Below are 19,120 nucleotides of genomic sequence, written 5' to 3' on the forward strand. Positions count from 1 at the left end.
ATGAGAGAAATTTTATGAAATATGACATTATATAGGATTTTCCCACTCAGGGCTGGACAGGGAACCCCCATTTTTTGGGCTCAGGTGAGCTCAGATATCAGACTCCCCATCTCTAGGCACAAACTTGTTACAGGCCATGCCCTCTGAGCCCTAGCAAGGTCATGAACTAAGCAGTTCCATTTTGGATGGCTCCACCCTGACTAAGGAGCACACACCCTAATCCCCTCCCTAGCCAAAAACTGCTGCAAAGACCTAATAACCTTGTCCAAGGTGAGGGCCTGCATTCATTCATTGTCTAGAACACCCATTCAGTTTGTAAAGGTATTTTTCCATCTACCAAGTCCTGGCCAAAATATCTCTCAGGGCCAATTATTTATCCCTAGACAAAGGACTCATGCAGGAAACCTCCGACCTGGGCCTCCTCCCCTCTTCCAGAGGCTGTTCACCTTGGAGACCTGTTGCTGATATGGATACAGCCCCGTCCAGCACGAGATTTACACTCTCTCCTTCAAGAGCCATCTGGAGCTCATCGGACTGCCTGAACCTCAATGCTTTCCAAGGCACGGCCCCTCTACCAATAGCTCTGGCACTCTCCACTCCTTCTGCATGCCCCTCAGTCCAACAAAATCCCATTTTATCACTGATCCTTGGCCTGCAGGCTCAATTCTCAAGTTCCTGAGACCAAAGACTCACTGAAGAAATTCTAGTAACAAAACCACAACAACATCCTTTCTAATGTCTTTTCATTTTCCCCCAAGACCCACATGGCCATGTGGCCACCACCGAAAATAGAAAGCAGAAAACCTGGCACTTCCAGTTTCTCTCAGAATAGGCAGTGCCAATGTTGGAGCAGGGAAGAAGGGCACACTCACACACTCATTTCACCCCGTGAATGGTGGGGGGGGGAGGGAAGGTGGGGCGAAACCCCACCTATTGTTACCTGTCTCAGTCAATCTCCAAGCACTCACGTGCACACAATTCCAACCCATTTCTTAACCTGGGTAAGACCTAGGCAGCCTCGATTTCCCACTCGAGCTACCACTTAGCCATAGGAGGCAAACCAACATTTCCCTAGGGCTTGTCTGGATAATGTTTTTAATGTGCTGCTAGATTTGGTTTGTTAGTATTTATTTTTTTGAGGATTTTTGCATCTGTGTTTATCAGGAATATTGGCCTTTCTTTTTGGTTTTCTTTTTCTTTTTCTGTTGAATCCCTGACTGGTTTTACTATCAGTATAATGCTGGCCTTGTAGAATGAGTTTGGATGAATTTTCTCCTTTTCAGTTTTCTGGAAGAGCTTAAGAAGAATTCATATTAGTTCATTTTTAAATAGTTGGTAGAATTCTGTAGTGAAGCTATCCAGTCCTAGACTTTGATAGGAGACTTTTTATTATTGATTCAATCTCATTACTCATAATTGGTCTGTCTAAGTATTCTGTTTTTTCTTGTTTGAATTTTTGTGGATTATATGTGTCCAGAAATTTATTCATTTTTCTAATTTTTCCACTGGAAAATGTTTGTTGGCCTATAGTTGTTCGTAATTGTCTCTAATGATCCTTTGTATTTCTCTAGTATCAGTTATAATGTCTCCTTTTTCTTTTCTGGTTATAGTTGGGTCTTTTTTCTTGGTTAGTCTAGCTAATGAGTTTTCAATTTTGTTTATCTTTTCAAACAACAAACTTTTTGTTTTGTTGATCTCTTGTGGTGTTATTTGTTCATTTGTACTGGTTTGAATTTTATTTCTGCATTGATCTTTAATATCTAATTTTGGATTTGGTTTGTTTTGCTTGTCTGGTTCCTTGAGATGCATCATTAGGTTGTTTGTTTGAAATGCTTTCACTTTTGATATAGGTGCTTATTTCTGTAAACTTCTGTATTAATGTTGCTATCGATATATCCCATAGGTTTTGGTGTATTGTGTTTCCATTTTCATTTGTTTCAAGACATTTTAAAATTTCCTTCTTAATTTCTCCATTGGCCTGGTGGTTGTTCTGGAGCATATTGATTAATTTCTGTGTAGCTGCACAGTTTCAAAAATGCCTTGTGTTATTCCTAATTTTATTCCATTGTGGTCAAAAGAGATGCTAGATATTATTTCAGGTTTTAAAAATTTGTTGATAGTTGTTTTGTGGCTTAATATATAGTCTTGGAGAATGTTTCATGTGCTGGTGAAAAGAATGTGTAATCTGTAACTGTTGGATTAAATGTTCATAAATATTTCTGTTGGCTCCATTTGGTGTAAAGTGCAATTTAAATTTAATGCTTCTCTGTTGATTTTCTGTCTAGATGACGTCTTCAGGGCTGAGAGTGGAGTATTGGAGTCTCCAACTATGATTGTGGGGTCTAGCTCTTCCTTTAGAACCTGTAACAGTTGCTTTTTGTATAAGGATGCTCTGGTGTTGAGTGCATATATATATATATGCAGTTATTTTATCCTTCTTACTGAATTGATCCTATTATCATTATCTTTTTTGTAGTTTTGACTTAAAATCTATTTTATCTGACATAAGTATACCTGTTCTTGCTGGCTTTTTGTTTCTGTTTGCATGGGAGATCTTTTTCCATCTTTTCACTTATAGTGTATGTTTGTCTTTTTAAGTGAAGTAAATTTCTTATGGACAGCATAAAATTGGGTCTTATTTTTTAATCAGTTTGGCCAGGCTGTATCTTTTAGTTGGGGAATTTAATCTGTTTACATTCAAGGTTATTATTGATAGGTGATGATTATTGAAGAATGAGAACTTTACAACTTACAAAAAACTTTACAACTTTACTATGCTTATAGTGAGTAAGCATAGAACTAGTAAACATGGCATGAGGTATGGAAAGTAAAATACTAAAACACGAGAAACTCAACCTCAGAATAAGTTTGCAAAGTAAAATATCAAAGTCCATGAGGAAAAAAAAGTCATAAAGTAATAGCACAGTCCACAAATGAGAGAATTTACTTCTGAGATAAAGAAAAAACACACAAACAAGGCACTTTTCTAAAAAGGACTTTTGAAGGAGAAGTTGTGAGATAAAATAGGCAAACATTAACTGTGGACGTTTATTGATAAAAGCAAACCCATTAGAAACCTTAGAATAGAATATGTTGTTAAAGAAATTTTAAAAGCCTGCATTAGTGCAATACATGATATAGTGAAAAAAGAGATTAGTGATATGAAGGATTTGTAAGTCAAAGATAATACTGAGGATTACTTTAGAGCATAGCTCAGGGAACTGAAGAAATGGAAAATGTGAAAGGGAATTTAAGGTTGAGAACTTACAATGTATGTCTCCTGAAACTTCTGAAATTAAAGAATAAATACCAGGTATGGTGAAAAATTTCCTTACTTTCTGAGTACCCAAGAGCTTCAGAGCTTCATAAACTGTGGAGGTGAGCAGGATAAATATAAATGGATTCATGCTTGGATACATTCTAGAGAATCTGCAAAATGTCCAGGAAAGAAGAAAACATTTATAATTACTGGGAAAGACAGGTTAATAACAGGTTTGTTATCAACAGAAGAACAATGGAACAATATTTTTTAAAGTTATGAGGAAAAATAACTTTTAACCTAGAATTATGTTCTTAGCCAAATGATCATTGAAGTGCAATAGAGCCATTTTTTGATATACAAAGACTAAATGTTTGCTGTTTACAGACCCTTAATGAAAGACCTATTAAAGATATACTTCAGCAAGAAGAACAGGAAACCTGGATTCAGACTCACGGATAGGGAAGGCTGCCTTTATACATTGTTAGTTATACTGTCATAGTTATCAGTAGAGTAACAGAAGAAAGCTTTGCTTTGGGGCAGATGCTAGTTGAATAGGAGTTTGAGTTTGGTTTAGGAGGGAATTTTTCCATAGCAATTAAATTATTTACCATTTAGGGCTAGAAAGAACTTGGAGACCAATTGAGGCACATGGTTTGTGGTGAATTGTTGGAAATTACTTTAAAATTTATTGCTTGAATGTCTGAGTGGGGGGATATGGAGGAAGGATGAGGAACTTCATCTAGACCTTTTAAGAGAAAGAGAGAGAGACAGACACTTGCTTGTTGGCAGTGACGGCCTACTCATATAAACCAAAGGTTGGCTATAAAAGATTCATGAAGTTTAGGACTCACTGTTATATTGAAGGCAATGGTTAAAACCAAACAGTGAGGCTGTTAGCCTCTATTTCAGATGTTCTCCACTCTAGGGCTCTTCTATTAAAAAGAAAAAAATGAATAATAAGAAAAAGAAAGAAAGAAACATGGGATTATTTGTTGCTCTAACTATAGGAGTAGGTTAGTTAGGTTTTGTTTTTTTTTAGTTGTTAGCAGCCATTAGAGATAGTAATTCCTTTGTACTTCCAGTGAGAAGCTTTAGGTTTGTGTTTTAAATTTAGGTTCTAATAACAGTAATCTGTATGCTCATGTTTTTGGTGGAATGATTCTGTGATGTATCTCTAAAACTATGGATTATAAAAAATCTATGTTTTCAAAGTCTGAGCAACTGAAGAAAGAATGGGTCATGTGAACAATAAAGTTACTTTATTTGGGGAGTCTCTTCTGGCTGTAGCTGGTGTTTGGTTTTGTTCTTTCAGTGTTCTAGTAAATTATTTCCTGTTTTCCTATTAGATTTTAATTTTAGTGGAAAAATAGTTATGATAAAATTACGTAACTGAGCATAAGTATAGTATATGGCATTTCTAAATGAATATGTGCAAGCAATTAAACAGTGTTGAAATTGCTATATATTATTTGAGAATGTGTATAAATGTGCCATACATGTGTTTTTGTAAATCAGGAATAGCTTTAGTCCTTCTTTTTGCTAATGGTCTATTCACTGTTAAAGTTATCCTAATTTTTAGTAAGACATGTCTAAAATAAAAGTTGACTTTATGAATCTGCCTCTTGCTTAAGGAGAGAAACTTGTGATGCACTCAAGTGTAACATAAAAAGAAAAGAAGAATGTTTTATTTTTAAGTAATGTATTGAAAAATGTACTTTACACAAAAATTTAATCAATGGAATCCTTTTTTAATTTATTTTTAATGTTTCATTTTATTTCACCAGAGCTCTTTAGACTACAAAATAACATCATCTACAACTGGAGATAAACACTTTGATAAAAGTCCCACTAAAACAAGGCACCCTCGGAAGATTGATCTAAGAGCTCGATACTGGGCATTTCTTTTTGACAATCTTCGCCGAGCAGTAGATGAAATCTATGTAACTTGTGAATCAGATCAGAGTGTGGTGGAATGTAAGGTAAGATTTGCTTTGAGGCTTTGTAATCCATTTGAAGTCAAATTCTCCGATTTCGCTACATTTGATTTGAGTGTTACCTCACTTAGTCTAGTTTGAATAGATTCTGTATGCTTTTCATCTGTACACTAAAATCAGCATTATGCTTCAGATTTTATTGATTTTGAAAAACATTTTTTTTTATATTCCTAATTGTATATTTTATATTCTTTGAAAGACCTGGTGGAAAGCTGTCTTGATGCATAGTCCTGGGCAAGGAATCAAAGGGTTGGTGCACAGACACGCACATGGTTATTTTTTAAGCCTTGGTTATTGCATCCTCCGCTGGTACTGTAGGTGGCACTAGTGATATTTTTACATTCTTTGGTTTCATGTTTAATGTCTCTAATTGGACGTTGCTCACTTTCTGTTGAGATACTTATCACTCTCCTAATTCACTTTGGTCAGGGAAAAGTGAGATTGATGGCTAACCATAAACAATCCTGGGTGGGATCAGGATGTCATTGTAAGGTGTGTTTTCTAATTTTAGATAACCTTGTGTTTGTAATAGGATATTAAACAGACACATGGTGTAGGCTGTCTCTAAAAATTCACTGAAAAGCCTGGCCTTTTAGTAAATATAAACTATGTACTATTTACTTTTTATTGAATGAAATTATTTTGAGAAAAACCAGAGTAATGCATCTTCATAGAAATATTGAAGAGGTAACTTCTGTTTTTTTTTTTTTGTGAACATGGTTGAAAACCATGGAATTCAGTATTTAGCTTTGTAAATATATGAAGGGTCAAAGAAAAGTTACACATTGAGACAGCAGCTATGTTTCCTTTCAAACTTGAAAGAGCCAAAATAAGTTTTAGACTAGCTTAAAAATAAGATTCATCAAAAACAGTTTTCGAAATGAACAGTAGTTGAAACTATCCAAACATACATGGTTGTTAAATAATCAATAGTGTTACTGTCAGTATGTAAAAATTTTTAATGTTTTAAGGAATATATTTCTAAGTAAAATCATTCCTTTGAGTACAAGTCAGCATGTTATGACAGAAAATACTACTAGACTTAATTTTGGGTTATATGGCTTCTCCTACAGATCAATCACATCAGCAGATTCTTTGGTTTCATGATTAAAAAGAACAGAAGACTGATTGAAGAAATTGAATTTGTGAAATGTGTACTTCTTTAGAGAAGTGAGATTGCTCAATTACAGTCATGTCTGTTTGTGCTGAGCAGAAACTCTTACCTGTCTGATACTACTGTGTTTGAGGAAGCTAGAAATGGCCATCAAAAAGTATGGCTTTTATTTCTGGTTCTTGTGAAAACTTGATGGTAATAGAAATCTGCTTTATGAGTTGTAGATTGAAAGGATGGAGAACGTTTTGACAATGTGAGAGGAACAGAGATGTGTTCTCCTTTCTTTGAATTGTGCCAAGATGAGTCTTATGCTGAGAAATAAAATGTAGAAGTTTAATAGCTACTTTCAGAATATGTGCAGGGACTGAATGCTTGTCATCCTAGCCCTTAGTAGGAGTTGGAAACAGGAGGATAGCTAGAGGCAAGGAGTTCAGGTCCAGCCTGGGCAACATAGCAAGACCTGGTCTTTATAAAAAAAATTTTAATTTTAAAAAATTAGCCAGGTGTGGTGGTTTGCTCCTGTAGTCCTAACTACTTGGGAGGTTGAGGCAGGACCCCATGAGCCTAGGAGCACAAGGCTGTAGCGGACTGTGACTGTGCTCTGCACTCCAGGCTGGGTGACAGAGTGAGACCCCCTCCCTAAAAAAAAAAAGTTAGGTTTTCATGCTTGACTCTTCTTCCCATCCATTACTTACAGGTGGTCATGTAGTCATATAAAAGATACAGTTTAACATTTGGTCTGAGCACATGTTGGATATATTAATCAGTGTTCCTTTTCTGTTTTTGTGTTGCTTTATTCTCATAATAAAGGCACTGCCATCCATGATCTTTTGGTCAGTACCTTGGTGAGATACTTTCCTCATTTTGTAAGTGAATTCAATGTTTGTTTTGTTGATGCACTGAAGGATTATCCCTATTTATGATTTCTGTGTTTTAGCCTTAAATAACTACAGTTCAGTTCTGTGTTTCATAATACAAAATGTAGTTCATAGCTCCTGTATTATGTAATTCACATGATAAGATAGTGAAAAGCATCTTGCTGTTTTCCCAGGATTGCTGACCAGACTCCATTTCTGTAATCAAAAGAGGCTAAATTCCTCATTTTTTGAGTTTGAAGATGTGCCTTTTATAATTTTAGCCACTTCACTGCATGAATTGCTGAGAACTCACATTCCAGTAAAACTGTACTCTAAGCATCACCTCTGTCGTTCCCTTGCCCCATTACAAAGTGGGCTATAGGGTGGGTTGGGGGAGATAGTTGGCCATCCACCATAGGCTTCTGGTAGAGGCTGTTTAATTCTTCTTCTTTTTTTTTTTTTTTTTTTTTCAGTTACTGGCCGGGGCTAGGTTTGAACCTGCCACCTCTGGCATACGGGCCGGTGCCCCACTCCTTTGAGCCAAAGGCGCTGCATGGCTGTTTAATTCTTACTATGCTAATGAGGCAGGTTGTCTGTAGTCCCAGCTACTCGGGAGGCTGAGGCAAGAGAATCGCTTAAGCCCAGGAGTTGGAGGTTGCTGTGAGCTGTGTGAGGCCATGGCACTCTACTACTCGGGAGGCTGAGGCAAGAGAATCGCTTAAGCCCAGGAGTTGGAGGTTGCTGTGAGCTGTGTGAGGCCATGGCACTCTACCGAGGGCCATAAAGTGAGACTCTGTCTCTACAAAAAAACAAACAAACAAACAAACAAACAAACAAAAAAAAACTATGCTTTGATGATTAAATGTTATGAAAAATTTTGAAATGTCATTGGTCATAATTAATAGGCTTAGGATTCAGCTGAATAGTTATGGGGAAAGCATAAAATTATTTTATGTTTATATCTGAATGAGTTGAAACTTCTCAGTTTAACATGTCAAGTAAGAATCAAAATGAGACATCAAGAACTGCATTGAAAGGTATGATGTGCTATAAACAGAGAATAAACTTTACAGTTGGGAAAAATGAGAATGAGAGTCACAGAGAAAGACCGATATGGGCCTAGGGACAAAGATGGAATAATAGTAGAGGTAGGACCAGACTAAGAGAATAATAATGTCCCCAAAGCCATGGTAGGGGTAGGCAAATTACTGAGTCATTTCGTGGGCAACGCCTGTGGCTCAGTGAGTAGGGTGCCAGCCCCATATACTGAGGGTGGCAGGTTTAAACTGGCCCCGGCCAAACTGCAACAAAAAAATAGCTGGGCCTTGTGGCGGGCGCCTGTAGTCCCCAGCTACTCGGGAGGCTGAGGCAAGAGAATCACCTAAGCCCAAGAGCTGGAGGTTGCTGTGAGCTGTGACACCACAGCGCTCTGCCGAGGGTGACAAAGTGAGACTCTGTCTCTAAAAAAAAAAAAACAAAAAAAAAACATTGACTGCAGTTGAGAGAAAGCCTTTCTATCTGGCATTTAAGAGGAACAGAAACAGATGGGATCAAAGTGGAAAGTTGTGGAAAGAACTTGAAATTCCATGTAACGGTTCTTTGCCTTGTTTATTTTTGAAAAGTAGGAGTTAAGTTGGGGATTTGAGGAGGATGAAAAAGATCTAAAATAATTAATGAAGAAGAGAAAGGCTGACTTATAGAAATTATAGCACTGCCTGGCAGCTTTGAAGGTCATAGCTGAGAAATTCTTTTCTTTCTTGAATCTTCAGTTTTTCTTATTAGCTTCTTCTTTCTTTAGCATTTAACATGTTTATTTCTCTTTCATCCTGAAAGCAAAATAAAACAAAAAACTCAAAATAACTACAAACCCCCCAAATCCTTTCTCTGCTTATCCTTTCATCTACTCCTCCATCTTCCATTTTTTCTTCACCCCTCAGCCAGGTTTCTTAGAAGAATTTCTTATATTTGCTGTCTTCACTTTCTTTTCTTCTCTGTACTCATTATTTCTTTTTTTTTTTTTATTGTTAAATCATAGCTGTGTACATTGTGCAATCGCCTGTACCCATTCTAAGATGCACCATAGATGTGGCCCCATTACTCTCCCTCCACTGAAACCTCCCCCCTCCCTTCCTCTTCCTTGGCCCTCTCCCCATAGTCTTGTGCTATAGTTGGGTTATAGTCTTCATGTGAAAGCTATAATTTAGCTTCATAGTAGGGCTGAGTACATTGGATACTTTTTCTTCCATTCCTGAGATACTTTGCTAAGAAGAATATGTTCCAGCTCCATCCATGTAAACATGAACGAGGTAAAGTCTCCATCTTTCTTTAAGGCTGCATAGTATTCCATGGTATACATGTACCACAATTTGCTAGTCCATTCGTGGGTCGATGGACACTTGGGCTTCTTCCATGACTTAGCAATTATGAATTGGGCTGCAATAAACATTCTGGTACAGATGTCTTTGTTATATTGTGACTTTTGGTCTTCTGGGTATAAACCTAGTAAAGGAATTATAGGATCGAATGGCAGGTCTATTTTTAGGTCTCTAAGTATTCTCCAAACATCCTTCCAGAAGGAACGTACTAGTGGGCATTCCCACTAGCAATGTAGAAATGTGCCCTTTCCTCCACATCCACGCCAACATTTCTGGTTTTGGGATTTTGTTATGTGGGCTACTCTTACTGGGGTTAGGTGATATCTGAGAGTAGTTTTGATTTGCATTTCTCTGATGATTAAGGATGATGAGCTTTTTTTCATGTGTTTGTAGATTTTGCGTCGGTCTTCTTTAGAGAAGTTTCTCTTTAAGTCCCTTGCCCACCCTGAAATGGGGTCACGTGTTCTTTTCTTGCTAATGAATTTGAGTTCTCTGTGGATTCTGGTTATTAGACCTTTATCGGAGGTATAGCCTGCAAATATTTTCTCCCATTCTGAGGGCTATCTGTGTGCTTTACTCACTATGTTCTTGGCTGTGCAGAAGCTTTTTAGTTTGATCAGGTCCCAGTAGTGTATTTTTGATAGTGCTTCAATTGCCTGGGGAGTCCTCCTCATAAAATATTCACCCAGGCCGATTCCTTCAAGAGTTTTCCCTGCACTTTCTTCAAGTATTTTTATAGTGTCATGTCTTAAGTTTAAATATTTTATCCAGTGAGAGTCTATCTTAGTTAATGGTGAAAGGTGTGGGTCCAGTTTCAATCTTCTACAGGTTGCCAGCCAGTTCACCCAGCACCATTTATTAAATAGGGAATCTTTTCCCCACTGAATGTTTTTAATTGGCTTGTCAAAGATCAAATAATGGTAAGTAGCTGGATCCATCTCTTGGTTCTCTATTCTGTTCCAGACATCTACTTCTCTGCCTTTGTGCCAGTACCATGCTGTTTTGATCACTATGGATTTATAGTACAGTCTCAGGTTTGGTAGCGTGATTCCTCCTGCTTTGTTTTTATTGCTCAGTAATGTTTTGGCTATTCGAGTTTTTTTCTGATTCCATATAAAACGAAGTATTATTTTTTCAAGATGTTTAAAGTATGACAATGGAGCTTTAATAGGAATTGCATTAAAATTATATATTGCTTTGGGCAGTATGGACATTTTAACTATGTTGATTCTTCCCAGCCATGAGCATGGTATGTTTTTCCATCTGTTAACATCTTCGGCTATTTCTTTTCTTAGAGTTTCATAGTTCTCTTTGTAGAGATCTTTCACATCCTTTGTTAGGTATACTCCCAAATATTTCATCTTATTTGGCACTACTGTGAAAGGAATAGAGTCCTTGACTGTTTGTTCGGCTTGGCTATTGTTGGTATATATAAAGGCTACAGATTTATGGGTGTTGATTTTGTAGTCTGAGACATTGCTATATTCCTTGATCACTTCTAAAAGTTTTGTAGCAGAATCCCTAGAGTTTTCCAGATATACAATCATATCATCTGCGAAGAATGAAAGTTTGATCTCTTCTGACCCTATGTGGATACCCTTGATTGCCTTTTCTTCCCTAATTGCAATGGCTAAAACTTCCATTACAATGTTAAAGAGTAATGGAGACAATGGCCAACCTTGCCTGGTTCCTGATCTAAGTGGAAATGATTTCAATTTAACTCCATTCAATACGATATTGGCTGTGGATTTGCTGTAGATGGCCTCTATTAGTTTAAGAAATGTCCCTTCTATACCAATTTTCTTAAGTGCTCTGATCATGAAGGGATGCTGGATATTATCAAAAGTTTTTTCTGCATCAATTGAAAGAATCATATGGTCTTTATTTTTAAGTTTGTTTATGTGTTGAATTACATTTATAGATTTACGTATATTGAACCAGCCTTGAGACCCTGGGATAAATCTGACTTGGTCATGGTGTATAATTTTTTTGATGTGTTGTTGGATTCTGTTTGTTAGGATCTTATTGAGTATTTTAGCTTCTATATTCATTAGTGATATTGGTCTGTAATTTTCTTTTCTTGTTGGGTCTTTCCCTGGTTTGGGGATCAAGGTGATGTTTGCTTCATAGAATGTGCTGGGCAATATTCCTTTTTTTCTATATTTTGGAAGAGGTTTAGTAGTATAGGTACTAGTTCTTCTTTAAAGGTTTGGTAGAATTCTGACATAAAGCCACCTGGTCCTGGGCTTTTCTTTTTAGGGAGATTTTGTATAGTTGATGCTATTTCAGAACTTGATATAGGCCTGTTCAACATTTCCACTTCGTTCTGGCTAAGTCTTGGTAGGTGGTCTACTTCTAGGTATTGGTCGATTTCTTTCAGATTTTCATATTTGTGAGAGTAAAGTTTCTTGTCGTATTCGTTAAGGATTTTTTGAATTTCTGAGGGGTCTGTTGTTATTTCATCATTACCATTTCTGATTGATGAAATTAGAGATTTTACTCTCTTTTTCCTGGTTAGGTTGGCCAAAAGTTTATCTATTTTATTGATCTTTTCAAAAAACCAGCTTTTGGATTTATTGATCTGTTGTATAACTCTTTTGTTTTCAATTTCATTTAATTCTGCTCTGATTTTGGTTATTTCTTTTCTTCTGCTGCATTTGGTGTTGAAGTGTTCTTCTTTCTCCAGTTGCTTGAGATGTTCCATTAAGTTATTGACTTCCTCTCTTTCCATTTTCTTGAGGAAGGCTTGCAGTGCTATAAATTTCCCTCTTAGGACTGCCTTTGCAGTATCCCAGAGGTTCTGGTAATTCATGTCTTGATTGTTGTTTTGTTCCAAAAATATGGTGATTTCCTTCTTAATGTCGTCTATAACCCATCTATCCCTCAGCATAAGGTTGTTTAGCTTCCATGTTTTTGTATGGGTATGCAGGTTCCTGTTGTTATTGAGTTCAACTTTTATTCCATGATGGTCTGAGAAGATGCAAGGGATAATTTCTATTTTTTTAAATTTGGTGAGGTTAGATTTGTGGCCTAGGATGTGGTCGATTTTGTAGTATGTTCCGTGGGCTGATGAGAAGAATGTGTATTCAGTTTTTTTGGGATAAATGTTCTGTAGATGTTTGTTAAGTCCAGATGTTGAATGGTTGAGTTTAAATCTAAAATTTCTTTGCTGAGCTTCTTTTTGGAGGATCTGTCCAGGACTGCTAAAGGGGTGTTAAAATCTCCAACTACTATGGAAGTGGAGGAAATCGAGTTGCTCATGTCTGTTAGAGTTTCTTTTATAAATTGAGGTGTGTTGTGGTTGGGCACATAAATATTAATAATTGAGATCTCATCATATTAAGTATTACCTTTAACAAATTTGAAGTGTCCATCCTTATCCTTAATTATTTAGGTTGGTTTAAAGCCTATTGCATCTGCGAACAGGATTGCAACGCCTGCTTTTGTCTGCTTTCCTTTTGCCTGAAGTATAGCTGACCATTCCTTCACCTTGAGTCTATATCTGTCTTTTAATGTAAGATGCGATTCTTGGATGCAGCAGATATCTGGCTTGAGTTTTTGTATCCAGTCCACCAACCTATGCCTCTTTAGAGGACAATTTAAACCATTCACATTGATTGAGAGTATTGATAAGCCTTTTGAGAGACCGGTGGACATTTTTAATCCTTTTGCGACTGTGGAAGTTGGAGTTTGATCAAAAATTTTTTGGGTGGGTTTACTTTTGTGGTGGAAAATTATGCTTGTCTTTATGGAGGATAGGTCTAAGAATGTCCTGGAGAGCTGGTTTAGTTGTGGCAAATTTCTTCAACATGTGAATGTCGTTAAAGTATTTAATTTCTCCATCATAAATGAAGCTCAGTTTAGCTGGGTACAGGATCCTGGGTAGAAAGTTATTTTGTTTTAGGACATTAAAAGTCGATGACCATCCTCTTCTAGCTTGAAAGGTTTCAGCAGAGAGATCTGCAGTCATTCTGATATTCTTCCCCTGGTAGGTAATGGTTTTCTTTCGTCTGGCAGCTTTCAGAATTTTCTCCTTCATATTAACTTTAGTGAAATTGATTATGATGTGTCTGGGGGATGTCTTATTTGGGTTGAGTTGTGCTGGAGTTCTGAAACTGTTTGCTATCTGAATTTCGGAATCTCTTGGCATGCCTGGAAAGTTCTCCTTCATAATCTCATGGAGAAGAGACTCTGTGCCTTGTGAAGCCACTTCATCACTTTCGGGGATCTCTATAAGACGTATATTGGTTTTCTTCAAATTATCCGAGAGCTCTCTGAGAGAGTGGTCTGTTTTTGCTCTCTATTTCTCTTCTTTGAGGGTTTGGGAGCATTCAAAAGCTTTGTCTTCAATGTCAGAAATCCTTTCTTTTGCTTGCTCCATTCTGTTACTGAGGGATTCTACTGTGTTTCTCAGATCTTTGAGGGATTCAACTTCTTGTCTCAATGTGTCAAAATCTTTGGTCATTTGGTGTTTGAATCCGTTGAATTCTTGAGATAACTTTTGGAATTCTAATTCGATCTTATATGATACCCAGATCCTGAATTCAATTTCTGACATCTCAGCTATTTGTTTGTGCATGGGGTCTTGTGCTGTTTCTGCCCCATTGATCCTTGGGGGAGTTGATCTACTCTGATTATTCATATTGCCATAGTTTTTCTGTTGATTTCACCTCATGATTATTTTTCACCATTGCCTCTGGCTGTCCTCAGAGTTGGGGTGGTGTCTCTCCAAGATTAGACCCCAGCGGGATCACTCTATTGTTGCTGGATCTTTGTAGGGAGTGACCCTGTGTAGTTCCTCTGGGGCTTCTCTAGCTAGGGAGTTCTGGTTGTGGAAGTAGCTCTGGTTTGTGACACACCTGGATCCAGCAACAGGGCTGGGGGTGGTGTGCACGGTTCTGGGAGTGCCAGGCGCCCAGTGACTTTGGCAGAGTGAGCCCAAGGCTCCAGCAGTCTCTGGCCAGGAGAAGAGCTGTGCGTAGAGGCGGGGGTGGGGCTCCAAAGGGCACGCAGCTACCAGAGTCCCTGTCCACATGAACAGGCTAGTGTGGAAGCTGGGAGGACACAGGAGGGAGGACGCAGGGTTGCATGGCTCCCGCAGTTCCTGGTCAGGGAATGCGGAGGCCCGGTGGGTGCGGGTCACCGGTTGGGGGATGCTGCACAACTCTTATGGAGGTCTGGGCGGTGGCAAGCCCAGGAGTTTGAGGTTGCTATGAGCTGTGACGTCACGGCACTCTACCCAGGGCAACAGCCCAAGGCTCCAGTGTGCCAAAACCGTCTCACTGTGCCCCTAAGGATTAAGGCTGTAAGGCAGCTCAGTCCCCGCCTTTAGGCTGCTCAGTCAGTAGGTTACTTTGACCGGCCCAATCCTTGCTCTGAGACCCTGAGTGTGGAGCTTGCTGGGGCAGTTCTTTCACAATGGCTTCCCGTGCCCAGCTCAGTGGCTCAGTCTGGGGCCCCAGACAATGCCCAAAGTTCTCCACACTCCTGCTCAAGCTCTCCCCAAGGCAGTTCAAGTGAGTGCCAAATCTAAGAACACCGAAACAGTTCATAGGTAAGGCCTTTCCGGTTTGCATTCTCACTGCTGCTTGTACTTACGGTTGCCGGCGTGATTGGGTCGATCGAACACATGCAACCACTTGCCAGTTTTCCACTGTTTTTGTCCTCCTCTTGGGGTCCAGAAGTCCCTTGCTGGCTCCCTGTATCCTCAAAGGGATGATTATAGGCAGATCCCACCCGCCAGAGATGCCTGGAGTCTTGTCTCCCCAGACTCGCTGTTCCCAGTTGCAGGGAAGCTGTTACTCGGCTGCCAGCTTTAATCTCTCCCCTGTACTCATTATTTCTTTCCACACTGGTCTATATCCTGTAATAGTTTTTACTGAACTCTTGGGAAGGTTGCTGGTCACCTTTGTCTTGTTAAGTCCAGTGGATGTTTTTCAGTCCCTTTGATGACCTTTGAGCAGCATTCCACACTGCACCAATCTCTCTTACAGCTTGCTCTCCTTTGGTGTCCATGGAATGCCCTCTATTAATTTTTCTCTCCTTTTGTTGTAACTTCTCCATCTGCTTTATTGGCTTTTTCTTTTGCACTTTAGGGAACATTTTAGGCCACCTTCTTTTCTATTTTTTTTTTTTTTTTATTGTTGGGGATTCATTGAGGGTACAATAAGCCAGTTACACTGATTGCAATTGTTAGGTAAAGTCCCTCTTGCAATCATGTCTTGCCCCCATAAAATGTGACACACACCAAGGCCCCACCCTCCTCCCTCCATCCCTCTTTCTGCTTCCCCCCCCATAACCTTAATTGTCATTAATTGTCCTCATATCAAGATTGAGTACATAGGATTCATGCTTCTCCATTTTTGTGATGCTTTACTAAGAATAATGTCTTCCACTTCCATCCAGGTTAATACGAAGGATGTAAAGTCTCCATTTTTTTTAATGGCTGAATAGTATTCCATGGTATACATATACCACAGCTTGTTAATCCATTCCTGGGTTGGTGGGCATTTAGGCTGTTTCCACATTTTGGCAATGGTAAATTGAGCTGCCATAAACAGTCTAGTACAAGTGTCTTTATGATAAAAGGATTTTTTTCCTTCTGGGTAGATGCCCAGTAATGGGATTGCAGGATCGAATGGGAGGTCTAGGTTGAGTGCTTTGAGGTTTCTCCATACTTCCTTCCAGAAAGGTTGTACTAGTTTGCAGTCCCACCAGCAGTGTAAAAGTGTTCCCTTCTCTCCACATCCACGCCAGCATCTGCAGTTTTGAGATTTTGTGATGTGGGCCATTCTCACTGGGGTTAGATGATATCTCAGGGTTGTTTTGATTTGCATTTCTCTAATATATAGAGATGATGAACATTTTTTCATGTGTTTGTTAGCCATTCGTCTGTCGTCTTTAGAGAAAGTTCTATTCATGTCTCTTGCCCATTGATATAAGGGATTGTTGGCTTTTTTCATGTGGATTAATTTGAGTTCTCTATAGATCCTGGTTATCAAGCTTTTGTCTGATTGAAAATATGCAAATATCCTTTCCCATTGTGTAGGTTGTCTCTTTGCTTTGGTTATTGTCTCCTTAGCTGTACAGAAGCTTTTCAGTTTAATGAAGTCCCATTTGTTTATTTTTGTTGTTGTTGCCATTGCCATGGCAGTCTTCTTCATGAAGTCTTCCCCCAGGCCAATATCTTCCAGTGTTTTTCCTATGCTTTCTTTGAGGATTTTTATTGTTTCATGCCTTAAATTTAAGTCCTTTATCCATCTTGAATCAATTTTTGTGAGTGGGGAAAAGTGTGGGTCCAGTTTCAGTCTTTTACATGTAGACATCCAGTTCTCCCAACACCATTTATTGAATAGGGAGTCTTTCCCCCAAGGTAAGTTCTTGTTTGGTTTATCAAAGATTAGGTGGTTGTAAGATGTTAGTTTCATTTCTTGGTGTTCAATTCGATTCCAAGTGTCTATGTCTCTGTTTTTGTGCCAGTACCATGCTGTCTTGAGCACTATGGCTTTGTAGTACAGACTAAAATCTGGTATGCTGATGCCCCCAGCTTTATTTTTGTTACTAAGAACTGCCTTAGCTATACGGGGTTTTTTCCGGTTCCATACAAAACGCAGAATCATTTTTTCCAAATCTTGAAAGTACGATGTAGGTACTTTGATAGGAATGGCATTGAATAGGTAGATTGCTTTGGGAAGTATAGACATTTTAACAATGTTGATTCTTCCCATCCATGAGCATGGTATGTTCTTCCATTTGTTAATATCCTCTGCTGTTTCCTTTCTGAGGATTTCATAGTTTTCTTTATAGAGGTCCTTCACCTCCTTCGTTAGGTATATTCCTAGGTATTTCATTTTCTTTGAAACTATGGTGAAGGGAGTTGTGTCCTTAATTAGCTTCTCATCTTGACTGTTATTGGTGTATACAAAGGCTACTGACTTGTGGACATTGATTTTATATCCTGAAACATTACTGTATTTTCTGATGACTTCTAGGAGTCTTGTGGTTGACTCTTTGGGGTTCTCTAAGTATAAGATCATGTCGTCAGCAAAGAGGGAGAGTTTGACCTCCTCTGCTCCCATTTGGATTCCCTTTATTTCCTTGTCTTGCCTAATTGTATTGGCTAGAACTTCCAGCACTATGTTGAATAGTAAAGGTGACAGAGGACAACCTTGTCTGGTTCCAGTTCTAAGAGGAAAAGCTTTCAGTTTTACTCCATTCAGTAAAATATTGGCTGTGGGTTTGTCATAGATAGCTTCAATCAGTTTTAGAAATGTGCCACCTATGCCTATACTCTTCAGTGTTCTAATTAGAAAAGGATGCTGGATTTTATCAAATGCTTTTTCTGCATCTATTGAGAGGATCATGTGATCTTTATTTTTGCCTCTGTTAATATGGTGGATAACGTTTATGGACTTGCGTATGTTAAACCAGCCTTGCATCCCTGGGATGAAGCCTACTTGATCATGATGAATGACTTTTTTGATGATAAGCTGTAATCTATTGGCTAGGATTTTGTTGAGAATTTTTCCATCTATATTCATGAGTGAGATTGGTCTGAAATTCTCCTTTTTGCTTGGGTCTTTTCCTGGTTTTGGTATCAGGGTGATGTTTGCTTCATAGAATGTGTTGGGGAAGATTCCTTCTTCCTCAATTTTTTGGAATAATTTCTGCAGTACAGGAATAAGCTCTTCCTTGAAGGTTTGATAGAATTCTGGAGTGAAGCCATCTGGACCAGGGCATTTTTTAGTTGGAAGCTTTTTTATTGTTTCTTTGATCTCAGTGCTTGAAATTGGTCTGTTCAGGAGGTCTATTTCTTCCTGGCTAAGTCTAGGTAGAGGGTGTGATTCCAAATATTGATCCATTTCCTTCACATTGTCAAATTTCTGGGCATAGAGTTTCTGGTAGTATTCAGAGATGATCTCTTGTATCTCTGTGGGATCAGTTGTTATTTCCCCTTTATCGTTTCTGATTGAGGTTATTAGAGATTTTACTTTTCTATTTCTCGTTAGTCTGGCCAATGGTTTATCTATTTTATTTATTTTTTCATAAAACCAACTCCTTGTTTCATTAATTTTCTGAATGATCCTTTTGTTTTCAATTTCATTGATCTCTGATTTGATTTTGGATATTTCTTTTCTTCTACTGGGTTTAGGCTTAGATTGTTCTTCTTTTTCCAATTCCATAAGATCTCTTGTGAGATTGTTGATGTGCTCTCTTTCTGTTTTTTGAATGTAGGCATCTAAAGCGATGAATTTTCCTCTCAAAACTGCTTTTGCAGTATCCCACAGGTTTTGGTAGCTTGTGTCTTCATTGTTGTTATGCTCAAGGAAGTTAATGATTTCCTGTTTTATTTCTTCCTTCACCCATCTGTTATTCAACAGAAGATTGTTTAATTTCCATGCCTTTGGGTGGGGTTGAGCATTTTTGTTAGAGTTGAGTTCCATCTTTAGTGCCTTATGGTCTGAAAAGATACAAGGTAAAATTTCAATTCTTTTGATTCTGTTGATATTTGTTTTGTG

The 19,120-nt window shown here is 38.3% G+C and overlaps 1 protein-coding gene across 1 annotated transcript in view; it reads left to right on the forward strand.

Moving 5' to 3' along the window:
- The window catches only part of SCAPER (S-phase cyclin A associated protein in the ER), a 580,407-nt gene that overhangs the window by 90,073 nt on the left and 471,214 nt on the right, over positions 1 to 19,120 (forward strand). The window contains exon 5 of the mRNA XM_053594624.1: positions 5,047 to 5,241. Coding sequence (XP_053450599.1) covers positions 5,047 to 5,241 — 195 coding nt within the window. The remainder of the gene's footprint in view (positions 1 to 5,046; positions 5,242 to 19,120) is intronic.

Source organism: Nycticebus coucang, chromosome 6, assembly GCF_027406575.1.
Source record: "Nycticebus coucang isolate mNycCou1 chromosome 6, mNycCou1.pri, whole genome shotgun sequence".
Classification (NCBI taxonomy): Eukaryota; Metazoa; Chordata; class Mammalia; order Primates; family Lorisidae; genus Nycticebus; species Nycticebus coucang.